Here is a 14,873-nt window from a genome sequence, read left to right on the forward strand (position 1 = left end):
CGGGTTTTACGCATTTTGCTCATTTTCTCCCCATTTCTGCCCTTTTTTCCCTATTTTGGACCTTTTTTCCCCATTTCTGCTCTTCTTTACCCATTTCTGACTTTTTTTCCCCAATTTCTACCCTTTTTTCCCCGATTTCTTCCCTTTTTTCCCCAATTTCTCCCCTTTTTTCCCCAATTTCTGCCCTTTTTCCCCAATTTTTCTTTTTTTCCCCAATTTCTTCGTTTTCCCCAATTTCTCCGTTTTCCCCAATTTCTCCCTTTTTCCAATTTCTTCCCTTTTTTCCCAATTTCTGCCCTTTTTTCCCCAATTTCTGCCCTTTTTTCCCAATTTCTGCTCTTTTTCCCCAATTTCTTCCTTTTTCCCCCAATTTCTTCCTTTTTCCCCCAATTTCTTCCTTTTTTCCCCAATTTCTCCCCTTTTTTCCCCAATTTCTTCCCTTTTTTCCCAATTTCTCCCCTTTTTTCCAATTTCTTCCCTTTTTCCCCAATTTCTCCCCTTTTTTCCCCAATTTCTGCCCTTTTTCCCCAATTTCTTTCTTTTTTTCCCCAATTTCTTCCCTTTTTCCAATTTCTTCCCTTTTTTCCCAATTTCTGCCCTTTTTTCCCCAATTTCTGCCCTTTTTTCCCAATTTCTTCCTTTTTTCCCCAATTTCTTCCTTTTTTTCCCAATTTCTGCCCTTTTTCCCCAATTTCTCCCCTTTTTCCCCCAATTTCTTCCCTTTTTTCCCAATTTCTCCCCTTTTTTCCAATTTCTTCCCTTTTTCCCCAATTTCTTCCCTTTTTCCCCAATTTCTTCCCTTTTTCCCAATTTCTTCCTTTTTTCCCCAATTTCTTCCTTTTTTCCGAAATTTCTTTTTCCAATTCTTCACACATTTTTCCCCATTTCTTCCCTTTTTCCCCCATTTTCCCTTTTCCCCCCATTTCTTTCCCTTTTCCCCCGTTTTTTCCCTTTTCCCCCATTTTCCCCCATATTTAATTTTTCATTTTTCTGAATTTTTCATGTCCATTTTTCCATTTTCCTTCCCGCCCCTCCCCCAGCCTCCCTCCAGCTCCTCCTCCCGCCGGCCGCCCCCACCGGTAACGCCTTTTGGGCCCAAAAACCTCATTTCCGCCGGTCACGTGACCGCCCGCGGCCCCGCCCGCCCCAAATCCGGCGGATTCCGCCCCAAAATCCCGGGCGGGGCCGGGCTGAACCCCCAAAAACTGCCCGAATGCCCCAAAAGAGCCCTTTTTACCAGAATCGGGGGTTTTCTCCTCAATCGGCTCCCATCTCACCCCCCCGCCGGTCAAAAACAGCAATTTTGGGGAAAATTGGGTGCTTTCTCCTCAATCTGCTCCTCTCCACCTACCAAAAAAAACCGATTTTTAGGAAAATCCCGTGGTTTCTCCTCAATCTGGTCACCTCTGACCTCCTCCGCCCACCAAAAATCTCCATTTTCATCAGAATCTGGTGGTTTCTCCTCAATCTGGGCCTGTCCAACCACCAAAAATATCAATTTTGGGGAAAATCCCGTGGTTTCTCCTCAATCTGGTCCTGTCCAACCACCAAAAATATCAATTTTGGGGAAAATCCCGTGGTTTCTCCTCAATCTGGTCCTGTCTGACCACCAAAAATATCAATTTTTTAGGAAAATCCCGTGGTTTCTCCTCAACCTGGTCCCATCCCATCTCCTCTCCCCACCAAAAATACCAATTTTGGGGAAAATCCGCTGGTTTCTCCTCAATCTCATCCTATCTGACCTCCCCCACCCGCCAAAAATACCAATTTTGGGGAAAAATGGGCGGTTTCTCCTCAATCTGGGCCTGTCCAACCCCCAAAAATCTCAATTTTTAGGAAAATCCCGTGGTTTCTCCTCAATCCGGTCCCACCTCACCTCCTCCACCCACCAAAAATATCAATTTTTAGGAAAATCCGGTGGTTCCTCCTCAATCTGGTCCTGTCCAACCACCAAAAAATCCAATTTTTAGGAAAATCGGGCGGTTTCTTCGCATTCTGGTCCCCTCCAACCACCAAAAATATCAATTTTCATCAGAATTGGGTCGTTTCTCCTCAGTCTGGTCCCGTCTCACCTCCTCTGCCTGTCAAAAGCATCAATTTTTGAGAAAATCTTCTGGTTTCTCCTCATCTTGTCCTGTCCCACCTCCTCCACCCACCAAAAATACCAATTTTTGGGAAAATCCAGTGGTTTCTCCTCAATCTGGTCCCATCTCACCTTCTCCACCTGTCAAAAATAGCAATTTTTAGGAAAATCACGGGGTTTCTGCTCAATCTGGTCCTGTCTCACCTCCCCACCCACCAAAAATATCAATTTTCACCAGAACTGGGTGGTTTCTCCTCATTCTGGTCACGTCTAACCACCAAAAATAGCGATTTTTACCAAAATCAGGAGATTTCTCCTCAATCTTGTCCCACCTCACCTCCTTCACCTGCCAAAAACATCAACTTTTAGGAAAATCCCGTGGTTTCTCCTCAATCTGGTCCTGTTCCATCTCCTCCACCCACCAAAAAAATCAATTTTTAGGAAAATCCACTCTTTTCTCCTCAATCTGGTCCTGTCCAACCCCCCAAAAAATCAATTTTTAAGAGATTTGGGTGGTTCCTCCTCAATCTGGTCCCATCTCACCTTCTCCACCTGTCAAAAACAGCAATTTTTAGGAAAATGAGGCAGTTTCTCCTCAATCTGCTACTGTCCAACCACAAAAAATATCAATTTTCAGTAAAATTGGGTGGTTTCTCCTCAATCTGGTCCTATTTGACCTCATTCACCCACCAAAAACACCAATTTTTAGGGAAATCCCATGGTTTCTCCTCAATCTGGTCCCGCCCCACCACCAAAAAATCCAATTTTTAGGAAAATGCCGTGGTTTCTCCTCAATCTGGTCCTGTCTCATCTTCTCCAACCACCAAAAATATCAATTTTTAAAAATTTGGGTGGTTCCTCCTCATCCTGGTCATGGTCCCACCACCAAAAATTCCAATTTTTAGGAACATCTGGTGGTTCCTCCTCAATCTGGTCCCATCTCACCTCCTCCACCTGCCAAAAATAGAAATTTTTAGGAAAATCAGGCGGTTTCTCCTCACTCTGCTACTGCACAACCACCAAAAATATAAATTTTTAAAAATCTGGGTGGTTCCTCCTCATCCTGGTCATGGTCCCACCACCAAAACTTCCAATTTTTAGGAAAATCTGGTGGTTTCTCTTCAATCTGCTCACGTCTCACCACCAGAAATTCCAAATTTGGGGAAAATCCGGTGGTTTCTCCTCAATCTGGTCCCGCCCCACCACCAAAAAATCCAATTTTTAGGAAAAAGCCGTGGTTTCTCCTCAATCTGGTCCTGTCTCATCTTCTCCAACCACCAAAAATATCAGTTTTTAAAAATCTGGGTGGTTCCTTCTCATCCTGGTCATGGTCCCACCACCAGAAATTCCAAATTTGGGGAAAATCCAGTGGTTTCTCCTCAATCTGCTCATGTCCACCAAAAATTCCCATTTTCATCAGAATTGGGTGGTTCCTCCTCAATCTGGTCCCATCTCCCCACCAAAAACGTCCATTTTGAGGAGAACCGGGCGGTTCCTCCTCCGTCTCACCCCGCCCCTCCCCCTCTTCCCCTCCCCCAGCCCCTCCCCCCCGCCCCCTCCATCTCCATCACCCCCGAGAAGCCGCAGTACCTGATTGGCGACGCCGTCTCCCTCCGCTGCCTGGCTCCGCCCACCCAGAAGGTCCAGGGCTTCCAGTTCACGGCCACCAGCGGTTGGGCGGCCCACGCCGTCGTCGCCGGCAGGAGGCGGAGCTACGTCTACGCCTTCAACGTCACGGGGCCGCGCGACGGCGGGGCGCACGCCTGCGCCTACACCGTCCTCGACCGCGCCCGACGCCCCGTCCGCTCCATCCTCATCAACGTCAAAGGTAGGGGAGATGCCACCACCAAACCCAACGTCCAACCCAACAGCTTCATCCCGGCCTCAAAACGCGGCGGTTTCTCCTCAAAACATGGTGGTTACTCTTGGGTCGTGGACACCCCAACGCCGTTGACCATGATCAACCTTCTCGGGTCTTGGACCCCCCCAATGCGTTGACCATGGTCAACCTTCTTGCAGACCCCCAAAGGTTTCTCCTCCAAATGCGGCCATTTCTGCTCCAAACGCAGCCGTTTTCTCCTCAAAACGCGGCGGTTTCTCTTGGGTCTTGCACCCCCCAACACCGTTAACCATGGTCAACCTTCTTGTAGACCCCCAAAGGTGTCTCCTCAAAACGCAGCCGCTTTTTCTCAAAACGCGGCGGTTTCTCCTCAAAACGAGGTGGTTTCTCCTCAAAATCTGGCGGTTTCTCCTCAAAACGCGGCCGTTGCTTCTCGAAACATGCCCATTTCTCCTCAAAACGCGCCGGTTTCTCCTCAAAATGCGGCAGTTTCTCCTCAAAACGCGCCATTTCTCCTCAAAACGCGCCATTTCTCCTCAAAACGCGGCCATTTCCCATTTCTCCTCAAAAAGTGGCCGTTTCTCCTCAAAACGCGGCCGTTTCTCCTCAAAACGCGGCCGTTTCTCCTCAAAACGTGGCCATTTCTCCTCAAAACGCGGCCTTTTCTCCGCAAAATGTGTCGGTTTCTGGTTTCTCCTCAAAACGCGGCCGTTTCTCCTCAGAACATGGTAGTTTCTCCTCAAAATGCGGCGGTTTCTCCTCAAAACGCGGCCGTTTCTCCTCAGAACATGGCGGTTTCTCCTCAAAATGCGGCAGTTTCTCCTCAAAACGCGGCCGTTTCTCCTCAGAACATGGCGGTTTCTCCTCAAAACGCGGCGGTTTCTCCTCAGAACGCGGCCGTTTCTCCTCAAAATGCAGCGGTTTCTCCTCAAAACGCGGCCGTTTCTCCTCAGAACATGGCGGTTTCTCCTCAAAATGCGGCTGTTTCTCCTCAAAACGCGGCCGTTTCTCCTCAGAACATGGCGGTTTCTCCTCAAAATGCGGCGGTTTCTCCTCAGAACATGGCCGTTTCTCCTCAAAACGCGGCTGTTTCTCCTCAAAACATGGCGGTTTCTCCTCAGAACGCGCCAACGCTGCCCGCCGCGCTCCGCGGGTAAAACCTCCGTTCTTCCCGAGTCCCCAAACCCTCACGTTTTTGGGGTCGTTTCGCTACTCCGCCCCCAGATCGCCCACCTCGACCCACGCTGACCTTGACGTCCTCCACCGGCATGGCGGTGCAAGGCCACGCCCTCGCCTTCCTCTGCGCGGCGCCGGCGGCCGACGGCGAGCGGCGCTTCCACTTCGCCAGGGAAGGAGGCGGGGCGGTGGGCGGGGCCACGGTGGCGACCTCGGCCAATGGGGAGGCGCGGCTCGACGTGGCGAAGAGCGAGGCCAACCACACGGGGAACTTCACCTGCGGCTACGAGGAGAAGACCGAGGGGCGGTGGATCGCCTCCTACCCCAGCCCGCCCGTCGCCGTCGTCGTCATCGGTAACGATTTGGGGAGAAAACGGGGGGGGTGGGGGGTGGGGGGAGGGGCAGGCGGGGGAGGGGAGGGGGAGGGGCGGGAGGTCTTCTCCAGGCGGTGCTGCCCCACCTTGGCCAAATGCTAGAAATGGGAATTTTGGGGGAGGAACGGGAGGTTTCTCCTCAAAATGGTCCCACCTCACTTCCCCCACCCGTCAAAAATATCAATTTTTAGGAAAATTCGGTGGTTTCTCCTCAAGCTGGTCCTGTCCCACCACCAAAAATATCAATTTTTAGGAAAATCATGGGGTTTCTCCTCAACCTGCTCCATCTCACCACCTCCACCCACTAAAAATTCCAATTTTGGAGAAAATTCGATGGTTTCTCCTCAACCTAGTCCTGGCCCACCACCAAAATTCCAATTTTTCGGAAAATCCGGTGGTTTCTCCTCAACCTGGTCCCATCTTACCTCCTCAAACCACCAAAAATATCAATTTTTAAGAGATCTGGGTGGTTTCTCCTCAATTTGGACCTGCCCCACCAGCAAAAATACCGATCTTCAGGAGAATCAGTTGGTTTCTTCTCAATCTGGTCCTGTCCAACCACCAAAAATGTCAATTTTTATGACAATCATGAAGTTTCTCCTCAATCTTGTCCCGTCTCAGCTGCTCCACCCACCAAAAACATCGATTTTTTAGGAAAATTGGGTGGTTCCTCCTCAACCTGGTCCCATCTCTTCTCCTCCAACCACCAAAAATAGCAATTTCTAAGAAAATTGTGGGATTTTTCCTCAATCTGGTCCTGTCCAACCACCAAAAATATCAATTTTTAGGAAAATCCGGTGGCTCCTCCTCCATCTCATCCCACCCAAGCTTGTCCCACCACCAAAAATCCCAATTTTTAAGAAAATATGGTGATTTCTCCTCAATCTGGTCCTCTCCACCCACCAAAATTCCAATTTGTAGGAAATCTGGTGGTTTCCCCTCAATCTTGTCCTGTCCAACCTTGTCTACCCACCAAAAATCCCAATTTTTAAGAAAATCGTGGGATTTCTCCTCAATCTCGTCCTGTCCCACGACCAAAAACATCAATTTTTAGGAAAATCGGGTGGTTTCTCCTCAACCTTGTCCTGTCCACCCACCAAAAATTCCAATTTTTAGGAAAATCCAGTGCTTTGTCTTCAATCTGGTCCTGTCCCACCACCAAAAATATCAATTTTGAGGAAAATCATGGGGTTTCTCCTCAACCTGCTCCCATCTCACCACCTCCACCCACTAAAAATTCCAATTTTGGAGAAAATTCGATGGTTTCTCCTCAATCTGGTCCTGTCCAACCACCAAAAATATCAATTTTTAAGAAAATCTGGTGGTTTCTCCTCAACGTGGTCCCATCTGACCTCATCCACCCACCAAAATTAGCAATTTTTAGCAGAATCAAGGGGTTTCTCCTCAATTCAGTCCCGTCCCATCTCTTCCAACACCAAACACATCAATTTTGGGGAAAATCTTATGCTTTCTGCTCAATGTGGTCCTCTCCACCCACCAAAATTCCACTTTTTAGCAAAATTTGGTGGTCTCTCCTCAATCCTGCCCCGTCCAACCACCAAAAATCTCAATTTTTTAGGAAAATCCGGTGGTTTCTCCTCAATCTGGTCCCATCTCACCTCCTCAACCTGTCAAAAACATCAATTTTTAGGAAAATCCGGTGGTTCCTCCTCAATCTCGCCCTGTCCAATCTCGTCTACCCACCAAAAATCCCGATTTTGAAGAAAATCGTTGGATTTCTCCCCAATCTGGACCTGTCCCACCACCAAAAATGTGAATTTTGGGGAAAACTGTGGGATTTTACCTCAATCTGGACCTGTCCACCACCACAAATGTGAATTTTGGGGAAAATTGTGGCATTTTACCTCAATCTGGACCATCCCGCCACAAAAAATGTGGATTTTGGGGAAAATTGTGGCATTTTACCTCAATCTGGACCCGTCCCGCCACCAAAAATGTGAATTTTTAGAAAATTCTTGGATTTCTCCCCAATCCGGTCCCGTCCCACTACCAAAAATCCCAATTTTTAGCAAAACCCGGCGTTTGCCCCTCCCCCCGGCCCCGCCCCCTCTCACGGCCGCTCCCCCTCCCCCGCAGCGGCTGCCCCCCGCCCCCCGCCTGTCCGTCGACCCGCCCGGCGGCCTGCTCAGCGAATCGTACCCCCTCGGCCTCACTTGCTCCGCCTCCCGCGCCTCCTTCCCCGCTCCGCTTCCGCTTCTTCCGCGACGGGGCGGAGCTCCCGCCGGCAGGGGGCGGGGCCTCGCCGACCGACACCGCCTCCTCCGGGAGCTCCGCCCACCTCCTCGTCCCGCGAAGCCCCCGGCGTTTCGGCGGGAAGTTCAGCTGCGGGGTGGAGGAGGAGGTGGGCGGGGCCTGGGTGGCCACGCCCCGCAGCGACGCCGTCGAGGTCATCGTCAAGGGTAGGTGGGGCCACGCGGGGTGGGGGGGGAGGGGGAGGCCGGTTTTTGGGGGAAAAAAGGCCCAAATTGGGGGGGACTGGTGGTGGGGAAGGGGGCTGGAGCTCCATATCGCGACGAGGAGCTTCATGTCACGACGAGGAGCTCCATCTTCTGATGATGATGAGTTCCACGTCACGATGATGAGCTCCATCTCGTGATAGTGAGCTCCACCTCACGATGAGGAGTTCCACCTCACGACGATGAGTCCCATGTCATGACGATGAGCTCCATCTCGTGACGATGAATCCCAGGTCATGATGATGAGCTGCGTCTCACGACAAGTCCCATGTCACGATGATGAATTCCATCTCGTGACCAATAAGTCCCATCTCACGATGATGACCTGCATCTCGTGACTGTGAATCTCATGTCATGACGATGAGCTCCATCTCGTGACGATGAGCTCCATCTCGTGACGATCAGCTGCGTCTCACGATGATTTCCACGTCATGACAATGACTCCCATGTCACAACGCTGAGCTCTATCTCACGACGATGAGCTCCACCTCATGATGATGCACCTCATGATGATGAGCCGCACATCATGACGATAACTTGCCTGTCATGATAATAAATCTCGTATCATGACGAGTCCCACCTCATGATGATCAGCTCCATCTCATGATGATGAGCTGCTGCACGTCGTGACGACGACCTCCCTGTCATGATAAGTCCCACGTCATGAGTCTGACCTTGTGACGATGAGCTTCACCTCATGATGAGTCTCATGTCACGACGAGTCCCATGTCACGACGATGAGCTTCATCTCGTGACGACTCCCATGTCATGACGAGTCCCACCTCATGACGAGTCCCACGTCACGACAACGACTGCCATGTCATGACAACGAGCTTCAACTCATGACGATGACTCCCATGTCATCACGACTCCCATGTCACGACGGTGAGTCCCAAGTCGTGACAAGTCCCACCTCATGACAATGAGTCCATGTCACGATGGCGAATCCCGTGTCATGACGAGCTCCACCTCATGATGAGGAGCCCCACGTCACGACGATGAGACCCATATCACGACGATGAGACCCCTGTCGTGACGATGAGCTCACCTCACAACGAGCTCCATATCATGACGAACCCCATGTCGTGACGCCGAGTCCCCTGTCGTAACGACGAGCTCCCTGTCACGACGACCCCCACGTCACGACGCCCAATCCCACCTCACCGCCGCCCCCCACCCCACCCGCTGACGACAAACCCCGCCCCCTCCCCCTTGGCCCCGCCCCCGTCTCTCCCCAGACCTCCCCCCCCCGCCCGCCCTCCTCCTGGACCCCCCGTCGGGCCGCGTCGCGGAGGGCGCCCCCTTGCTGCTGACCTGCGCCGCCGCCGCGCCCCCCGCCCCGCGCCGCTTCGCCTTCTACAAAGATGGCGGCCAGGCCTACGCCGCCGACGCCGCCGCCGACCACGCCCACTTCCGCCTCGCCGCCGCCACCCCCGCCCTGGCCGCCGGCCGCTTCTCCTGCCGCTACGAGGAGAAGGTGGGCGAGAGGTGGGTCCCGTCGCCCGCCAGCCAACCGGTGACCGTCCTCGTCCAAGGTGAGCCCCGCCCACCCACCAAACCGAGGCTCTGAGGACCTCCAGGGCCTTCACGGCCCTCCCAAGGGCTTGGGGTGGGTCAGCAAAAACCTCATTGGCCCGAGGAACCTTCTGGTGGCCTCAAAAATAGGGGGAAATGGGGGATTTGGGGGTGGGTGGGCGGAGCTTGACCTCCTCCAGCCAATCCATGGCGGTCCTCACCCAAGACAAGCTCCACCCACCCAACCAATGGAGGTTCTGAAGACCTCGAAGACCTTCACGGCCCTCCCAAGGGCTTGGGGTGGGTCAGCAAGAACCTCATTGGCCCAAGGAACCTTCTGGAGGCCTCAAAATTGGGGAGATATGGGGGATTTGGGGGTGGGTGGGCGGAGCTTGACCTCCTCCAGCCAACCCATGGTGGTCCTCGCCCAAGACAAGCTCCACCCACCCAACCAATGGAGGTTCTGAAGACCTCGAAGACCTTCACGGCCCTCCAAAGGGCTTGGGGTGGGTCAGCAAGAACCTCATTGGCTGGAAGAACCTCCTGGTGGCCTCAAATTTGGGGGGAAATGGGGGTTTTGGGGGTGGGTGGGCAGAGCTTGACCTCCTCCAGCCAACCCATGGTGGCCCTCGTGTGAGCTGACCAGGAACCTCATTGGCTGGAGGAACTTTCCAGCAGCCTCAGGATTGGTGGAAATCGGGGCTTTTCGGAGGTGGGGTGGGACCTAGGGGCTGAAGCCCCGCCCCAGGGGTCACCAAGAGGGGAAGGGGGAGGAGCTCCTGGTGGGACGGAGGCGGTCGCTCACCTTTGGGCTTCCTGATTGGCTGTCTCTCTGTCCACCAGCCCGCTCTCAGCTGATCCCGTTGGCCGCCGGCTGCGCCGCTGGTGCCGCCGCGTTGCTCCTGGGGCTCCTATTGGTCGTTTGCCTGTGCCGGAGGCGGAGAGGTGAGCGGCGGGGGCGGGGCTTGGGGCGGGCAACAGAGGAGGCGGGGAAAGGACGTGGGTGACGCCCAGGAGAAGACACCAGGTCGAGAACCCCGCCCACCTCCTTCCCGATTGGAGGACCCCTGTAACAGCACCCGCCCCCCCAGAAAAACTGACCAATCACGGCGCCGCGGGGGGCGGGGGCACCTTCCAACCCGCCCCTCCCCCACGCAGGCTCCGCCCACTGGAAGGGTCTCCACAACAAGGACGACCCCGGCGCCTACCCCATGGCCAGCGTCAGTGCCAGCGACCTCTGACCTCGGCGGCGACCCGGCCCACGCCCCCCCAAAGAGCCTCCCTCATTGGCCGCCTCAGGCCCCGCCCTGCCGGTCACTAAACACCTCGCCAAACCCTCGTTCGCCTCGGGAGCCAAGATGGCCGACGGGGCGGGGAGGGGGGAGGAGCGGCGGGAGGGGGCGGGAAGATGGTGGCGGCGGGCTCGGGGGGGACAACGGGGTTGGCCAACGCAACCTTGACCAACGCTGCCTTGGCCAATCACCGCCAAGGTGTGGGGGGGAGGGGGGAGGGGAAGGGGGCGGGGCCATCGCGGGTCTTACCTGGGAGGGGGGCAGCGCGGCAGCGCAAGATGCTTCTCGGCGCACAAAATGGCGGCCTGAGCCCCCCAAAATGGCTTCCCGCCCCCCAAAATGGCGGCCTGAGCCCCCCAAAATGGCGGCCTGAGCCCCCCAAAATGGCTTCCTGCCCCCCAAAATGGCGGCCTGAGCCCCCCAAAATGGCTTCCTGCCCCCCAAAATGGCTTCCCGCCCCCAAAATGGTGGCCTGAGCCCCCCAAAATTGGCGGCCTGAGCCCCCCAAAATGGCTTCTTGCCCCACAAAATGGCGGCCTGAGCCCCCCAAAATGCCCCCCTGCTCCCCAAAATGGCTTCTTGCCCCACAAAATGGCAGCCTGAGCCCCCAAAATGGACTCCTGCCCCCCAAAATGCCCCCTGCTCCCCAAAATGGCTTCTTGCCCCACAAAATGGCCTCCTGCCCCCCAAAATGCCCCCCTGCTCCCCAAAATGGCTTCTTGCCCCACAAAACGGCCTCCTGCCCCCCAAAATGCCCCCCTGCTCCCCAAAATGGCTTCTTGCCCCACAAAATGCCCCCCTGCCCCCTCCAAAATGGCCTAATGCCCCCCCAAATGCCCCCCTGGCCCCCCCAAATGCCCTAATGCCCCTCAAACCGCCACCCCGCCCCCCCAAATGGCTCCTAGAGCCTCAAAATGGCTTCCTGTTCCCCCAAAATGCCCCCCACCCCCCCAAAATACCCCTTGCCCCCACAAAATGCCCCCTGCCCCCTCCAAAAGGGCCTAATGCCCCACAAAGTGCCCCCCCGCCCCCAAAATGTCCCCCCAAAAGCCCCCCTAGCCCCCCCAAATGCCCTAATGCCCCTCAAAATGCCCTCCCGCCCCCCAAAATGGCTCCTAGAGCCTCAAAATGGCTTCCTGCCCCCCAAAATGCCCCTTGCCCCTTTAAAATGCCCCCCTTCCCCCCCAAATGGCCTACTGCCCCTCAAAATGGCTTCCTGCCCCATAAAATGCCCCCCTGCCCCCACAAAATGGCCTCTGCCCCCACAAAATGCCCCCCTGCCCCTCAATATGCCCCCCTGCCCCCCCAAAATGCCCCCCCTGCCCCACAAAATGCCCCCCTGCCCCCCAAAATGGCTTCCTACACCCCCAACCCGGCCTCTTGCCCCCCCCAATGCCCCCCTGCCCCCCCAAAATGGCTTCCTACACCCCCAACCCGGCCTCTTGCCCCCCCAAACGCCCTCCCGCCCCTCCCCTCCCCGCACCCCCTCACGGGGTCACCGCCGCGCACTGCGCATGCGCGGAGCCCTGAACGGGCGGGGGGGGGCGGTGGCGCGAAGCCTCTGCGCATGCGCACTTCCGGTTCGAGAGGGGCGGGGGAGCGGCGCGAAGCATCTGCGCATGCGCACTTCCGGTCCGAGAGGGGCGGGGGAGCGGCGCGGAGCAGTTTCGGCAAGGGAGGGGGAGCGGAGCGGGACTGCGCATGCGCAGTTCCGTCTCAGAGGGGAGGGGGAGCGGACGCGGAGCGCATTCGGGAAGGGAGGGGGAGCGGAGCGGGACTGCGCATGCGCATTTTCTGTCCCGGAGGGGGGGGAGCGGGCGCGGAGCAGTTTCGGGAAGGGAGGGGGAGAGGAGCGGACTGCGCATGCGCACTTCCGGTCCCGGAGGGGAGGGGGAGCGGGCGCGGAGCAGTTTCGGGAAGGGAGGGGGAGCGGAGCGGGACTGCGCATGCGCACTTCCAATCCCGGAGGGGAGGGGAGCGGAGCGGGCGCGGAGCAGTTTCGGGAAGGGAGGGGGAGAGAAGCGGGACTGCGCATGCGCACTTCCAGTCCAGGAAGTGGGGAGCGGCGCGGAGCTGCTGCGCATGCGCAGATGGTTCCGCCCCCCCCCCCCCCCCCCCGCGCCCTGGGGGGGGGGCGCCGGTAACGGAGAGAAACCGGAAGCGGCAACGCTGCGGCCTTTATTAACCGAGGGTCCCGGTAACGGCCCGGGGTTAAAGGTCACGGCCGGCGAGGGTCAGAGGTCACTCGGGGGGGGGCGCAGGAGAAGGGGGGGGCCCAGGAGGGATTGGGGGGGCCCGGGGGGTCTTGGGGGGGGGGCGCCGGGAGGAACTGGGGGGTCCTGGGGGGGTTTGGGGGGTCCCAGAGAAATTGGGGGGTCCCAGAGGGTCTTGGGGGGTCCCAGGGGGTCTTGAGGGGGTCCTGGAGGGGTCCTGGGGGGGTTTGGGGGGTCCCAGGAGAAATTGGGGGGTCCCAGGGGGTCTTGGGGGGGTCCCAGGGGGTCTTGGGGGGGTCCTGGGGGGTCCCAGGAGGAATTGGGGGGTCATAGAGGGGTCTTGGGGGGTTTGAGGGGTCCTGGGGGGTCCCAGGGGGAATTGGGGGTCTTGGGGGGGTCTTGGGGGGTCCTGGGGGAATCCCAGGGGGAATTTGGGGTCATGAGGGGGGTCGCAGGGGGATATTGGGGGTCTTGGGGGGCTCCGGGGGGGTCCCAGGAGGAACCGGGGGCTCCTGTGGGGGTCTCAGGGGGGTCCTGGATGGGTCTTGGGGGGATATTGGGGGTCCTGGGGGGGTCTTGGGGGATGCTGGGGGATTTTGGGGGTCTTGGGGGGGTCCGGGGGGGTCCCAGGCAATTGGGGGGTCCCAGGGGGTCTTGGGGGGGTACCCAGGGGGAATTGGGGATCATGAGGGGGGTCTCAGGGGGATATTGGGGGTCTTGGGGGGGTCTTGAAGGGGTCCTCGGGGGTCCCAGGAGGAACTGGGGGGTCCTAAGGGGGGTATTGGGGGGCCAGGGGGGCTCCGGGGGGGTCCCAGGAGGAACCGGGGCTCCTGGGGGGGTCTCGGGGGGGTCCTGGATGGGTCTCGGGGGGATATTGGTGGTCCTGGGGGGGTCTTGGGGGATGCTGGGGGGATTTTGGGGGGGTCTCAGGGGGTCCGGGGGGGTCCCAGGAGCAATTGGGGGGTGCTGGGGGGATCTAGGGGGGATATCGGGGGGTCCCAGAAGGAATTAGGGGGTCATGGGGGGTTTCAGGGGGGTATTGGGGGTCTTGGGGGGTTGTGGGGGGTCCAAGATGATTGGGGGGGTCCTGGGTGATTCTTGGGGGATATTGGGGGTCCTGGGGGGGGGTTGGAGGGTCCTTGGGGGTCCCAGAAGGAAATGGGGGGGTCATGGGGGGTACCAAGAGGAACTGGGGGGTCCTTGGGGGGGTCCTAGGGGGGTATTGGGGGGGTCCTGGGGGGGGTTGGGGGGTGAAAAGGGGTCGGGGGGGGTTGGGGGGTCCCGGGGGGGTTTGGGGGGTCCGGGGGGGGTCTCAAGGGGTTTTGGGGTGTCCCGGGGGGGGGTTGGGGGTCCAAGGGTATCTTGGGGGGTCCGGGGGGGGGTTTGGGGGAGTCTTAGTGGGTTTTAGGGGGTCCCGGGGGGTTGGGGGTCCTGGGGGGGTCCCGGGGGGGTTTGGGGGGTCCCAGGGGGGTTTGGGGGTCCTGGGGGGGTCCCGGGGGGGTTTGGGGGGTCCTGGGGGGGGGTTGGGGGGTCCCAGGGGGTCTCAAAGGGGCTTGGGGAGTCCCAGGGTTCTTCAGCCTTGTGCTTCCGGGGGGCGTGGCCTCGGGCGGGGTGGTGGGCGTGGCCTCAGGGGGCGGGGGAGGGGCTGCCGCGGGACAGGGTGCGGCTCCGCCCCCGCTCGCCCTCCCCCGGAGGCGGAGCTGGAGAGGGAGGCGGTGCGGGAGCGGAGAGGCGCGTCATGGCCGCCGCCGCCACTTGCCGCAGGGGGAGGGGCCTCGTCAGGGCCACGCCCCCTCCCCGCCGGGACACGCCCCCCTCCCCGCCGGGCCACGCCCCCTCCCCGGGGGCACCGCCCCCGCCCGCCTCACCCCCCTCCCACACCCCCCCCCAGTACCTGCAAGGA

The 14,873-nt window shown here is 57.7% G+C and overlaps 1 protein-coding gene across 1 annotated transcript; it reads left to right on the plus strand.

The window, feature by feature from the left end:
* The first annotated feature begins 2,956 nt into the window (after positions 1-2,956).
* LOC142364833 (uncharacterized) lies at positions 2,957-10,797 on the plus strand. The gene is given in 8 exon segments (XM_075444954.1): positions 2,957-3,130; positions 3,185-3,911; positions 5,148-5,453; positions 7,443-7,678; positions 7,680-7,893; positions 9,189-9,485; positions 10,309-10,410; positions 10,624-10,797. Coding segments are annotated over 8 exon segments (2,139 nt in total). The 3' UTR covers positions 10,707-10,797.
* Positions 10,798-14,873: the final 4,076 nt, after the last annotated feature.

The sequence above is a fragment of the Opisthocomus hoazin genome, chromosome 29 (assembly GCF_030867145.1).
Source record: "Opisthocomus hoazin isolate bOpiHoa1 chromosome 29, bOpiHoa1.hap1, whole genome shotgun sequence".
NCBI lineage: Eukaryota > Metazoa > Chordata > Aves > Opisthocomiformes > Opisthocomidae > Opisthocomus > Opisthocomus hoazin.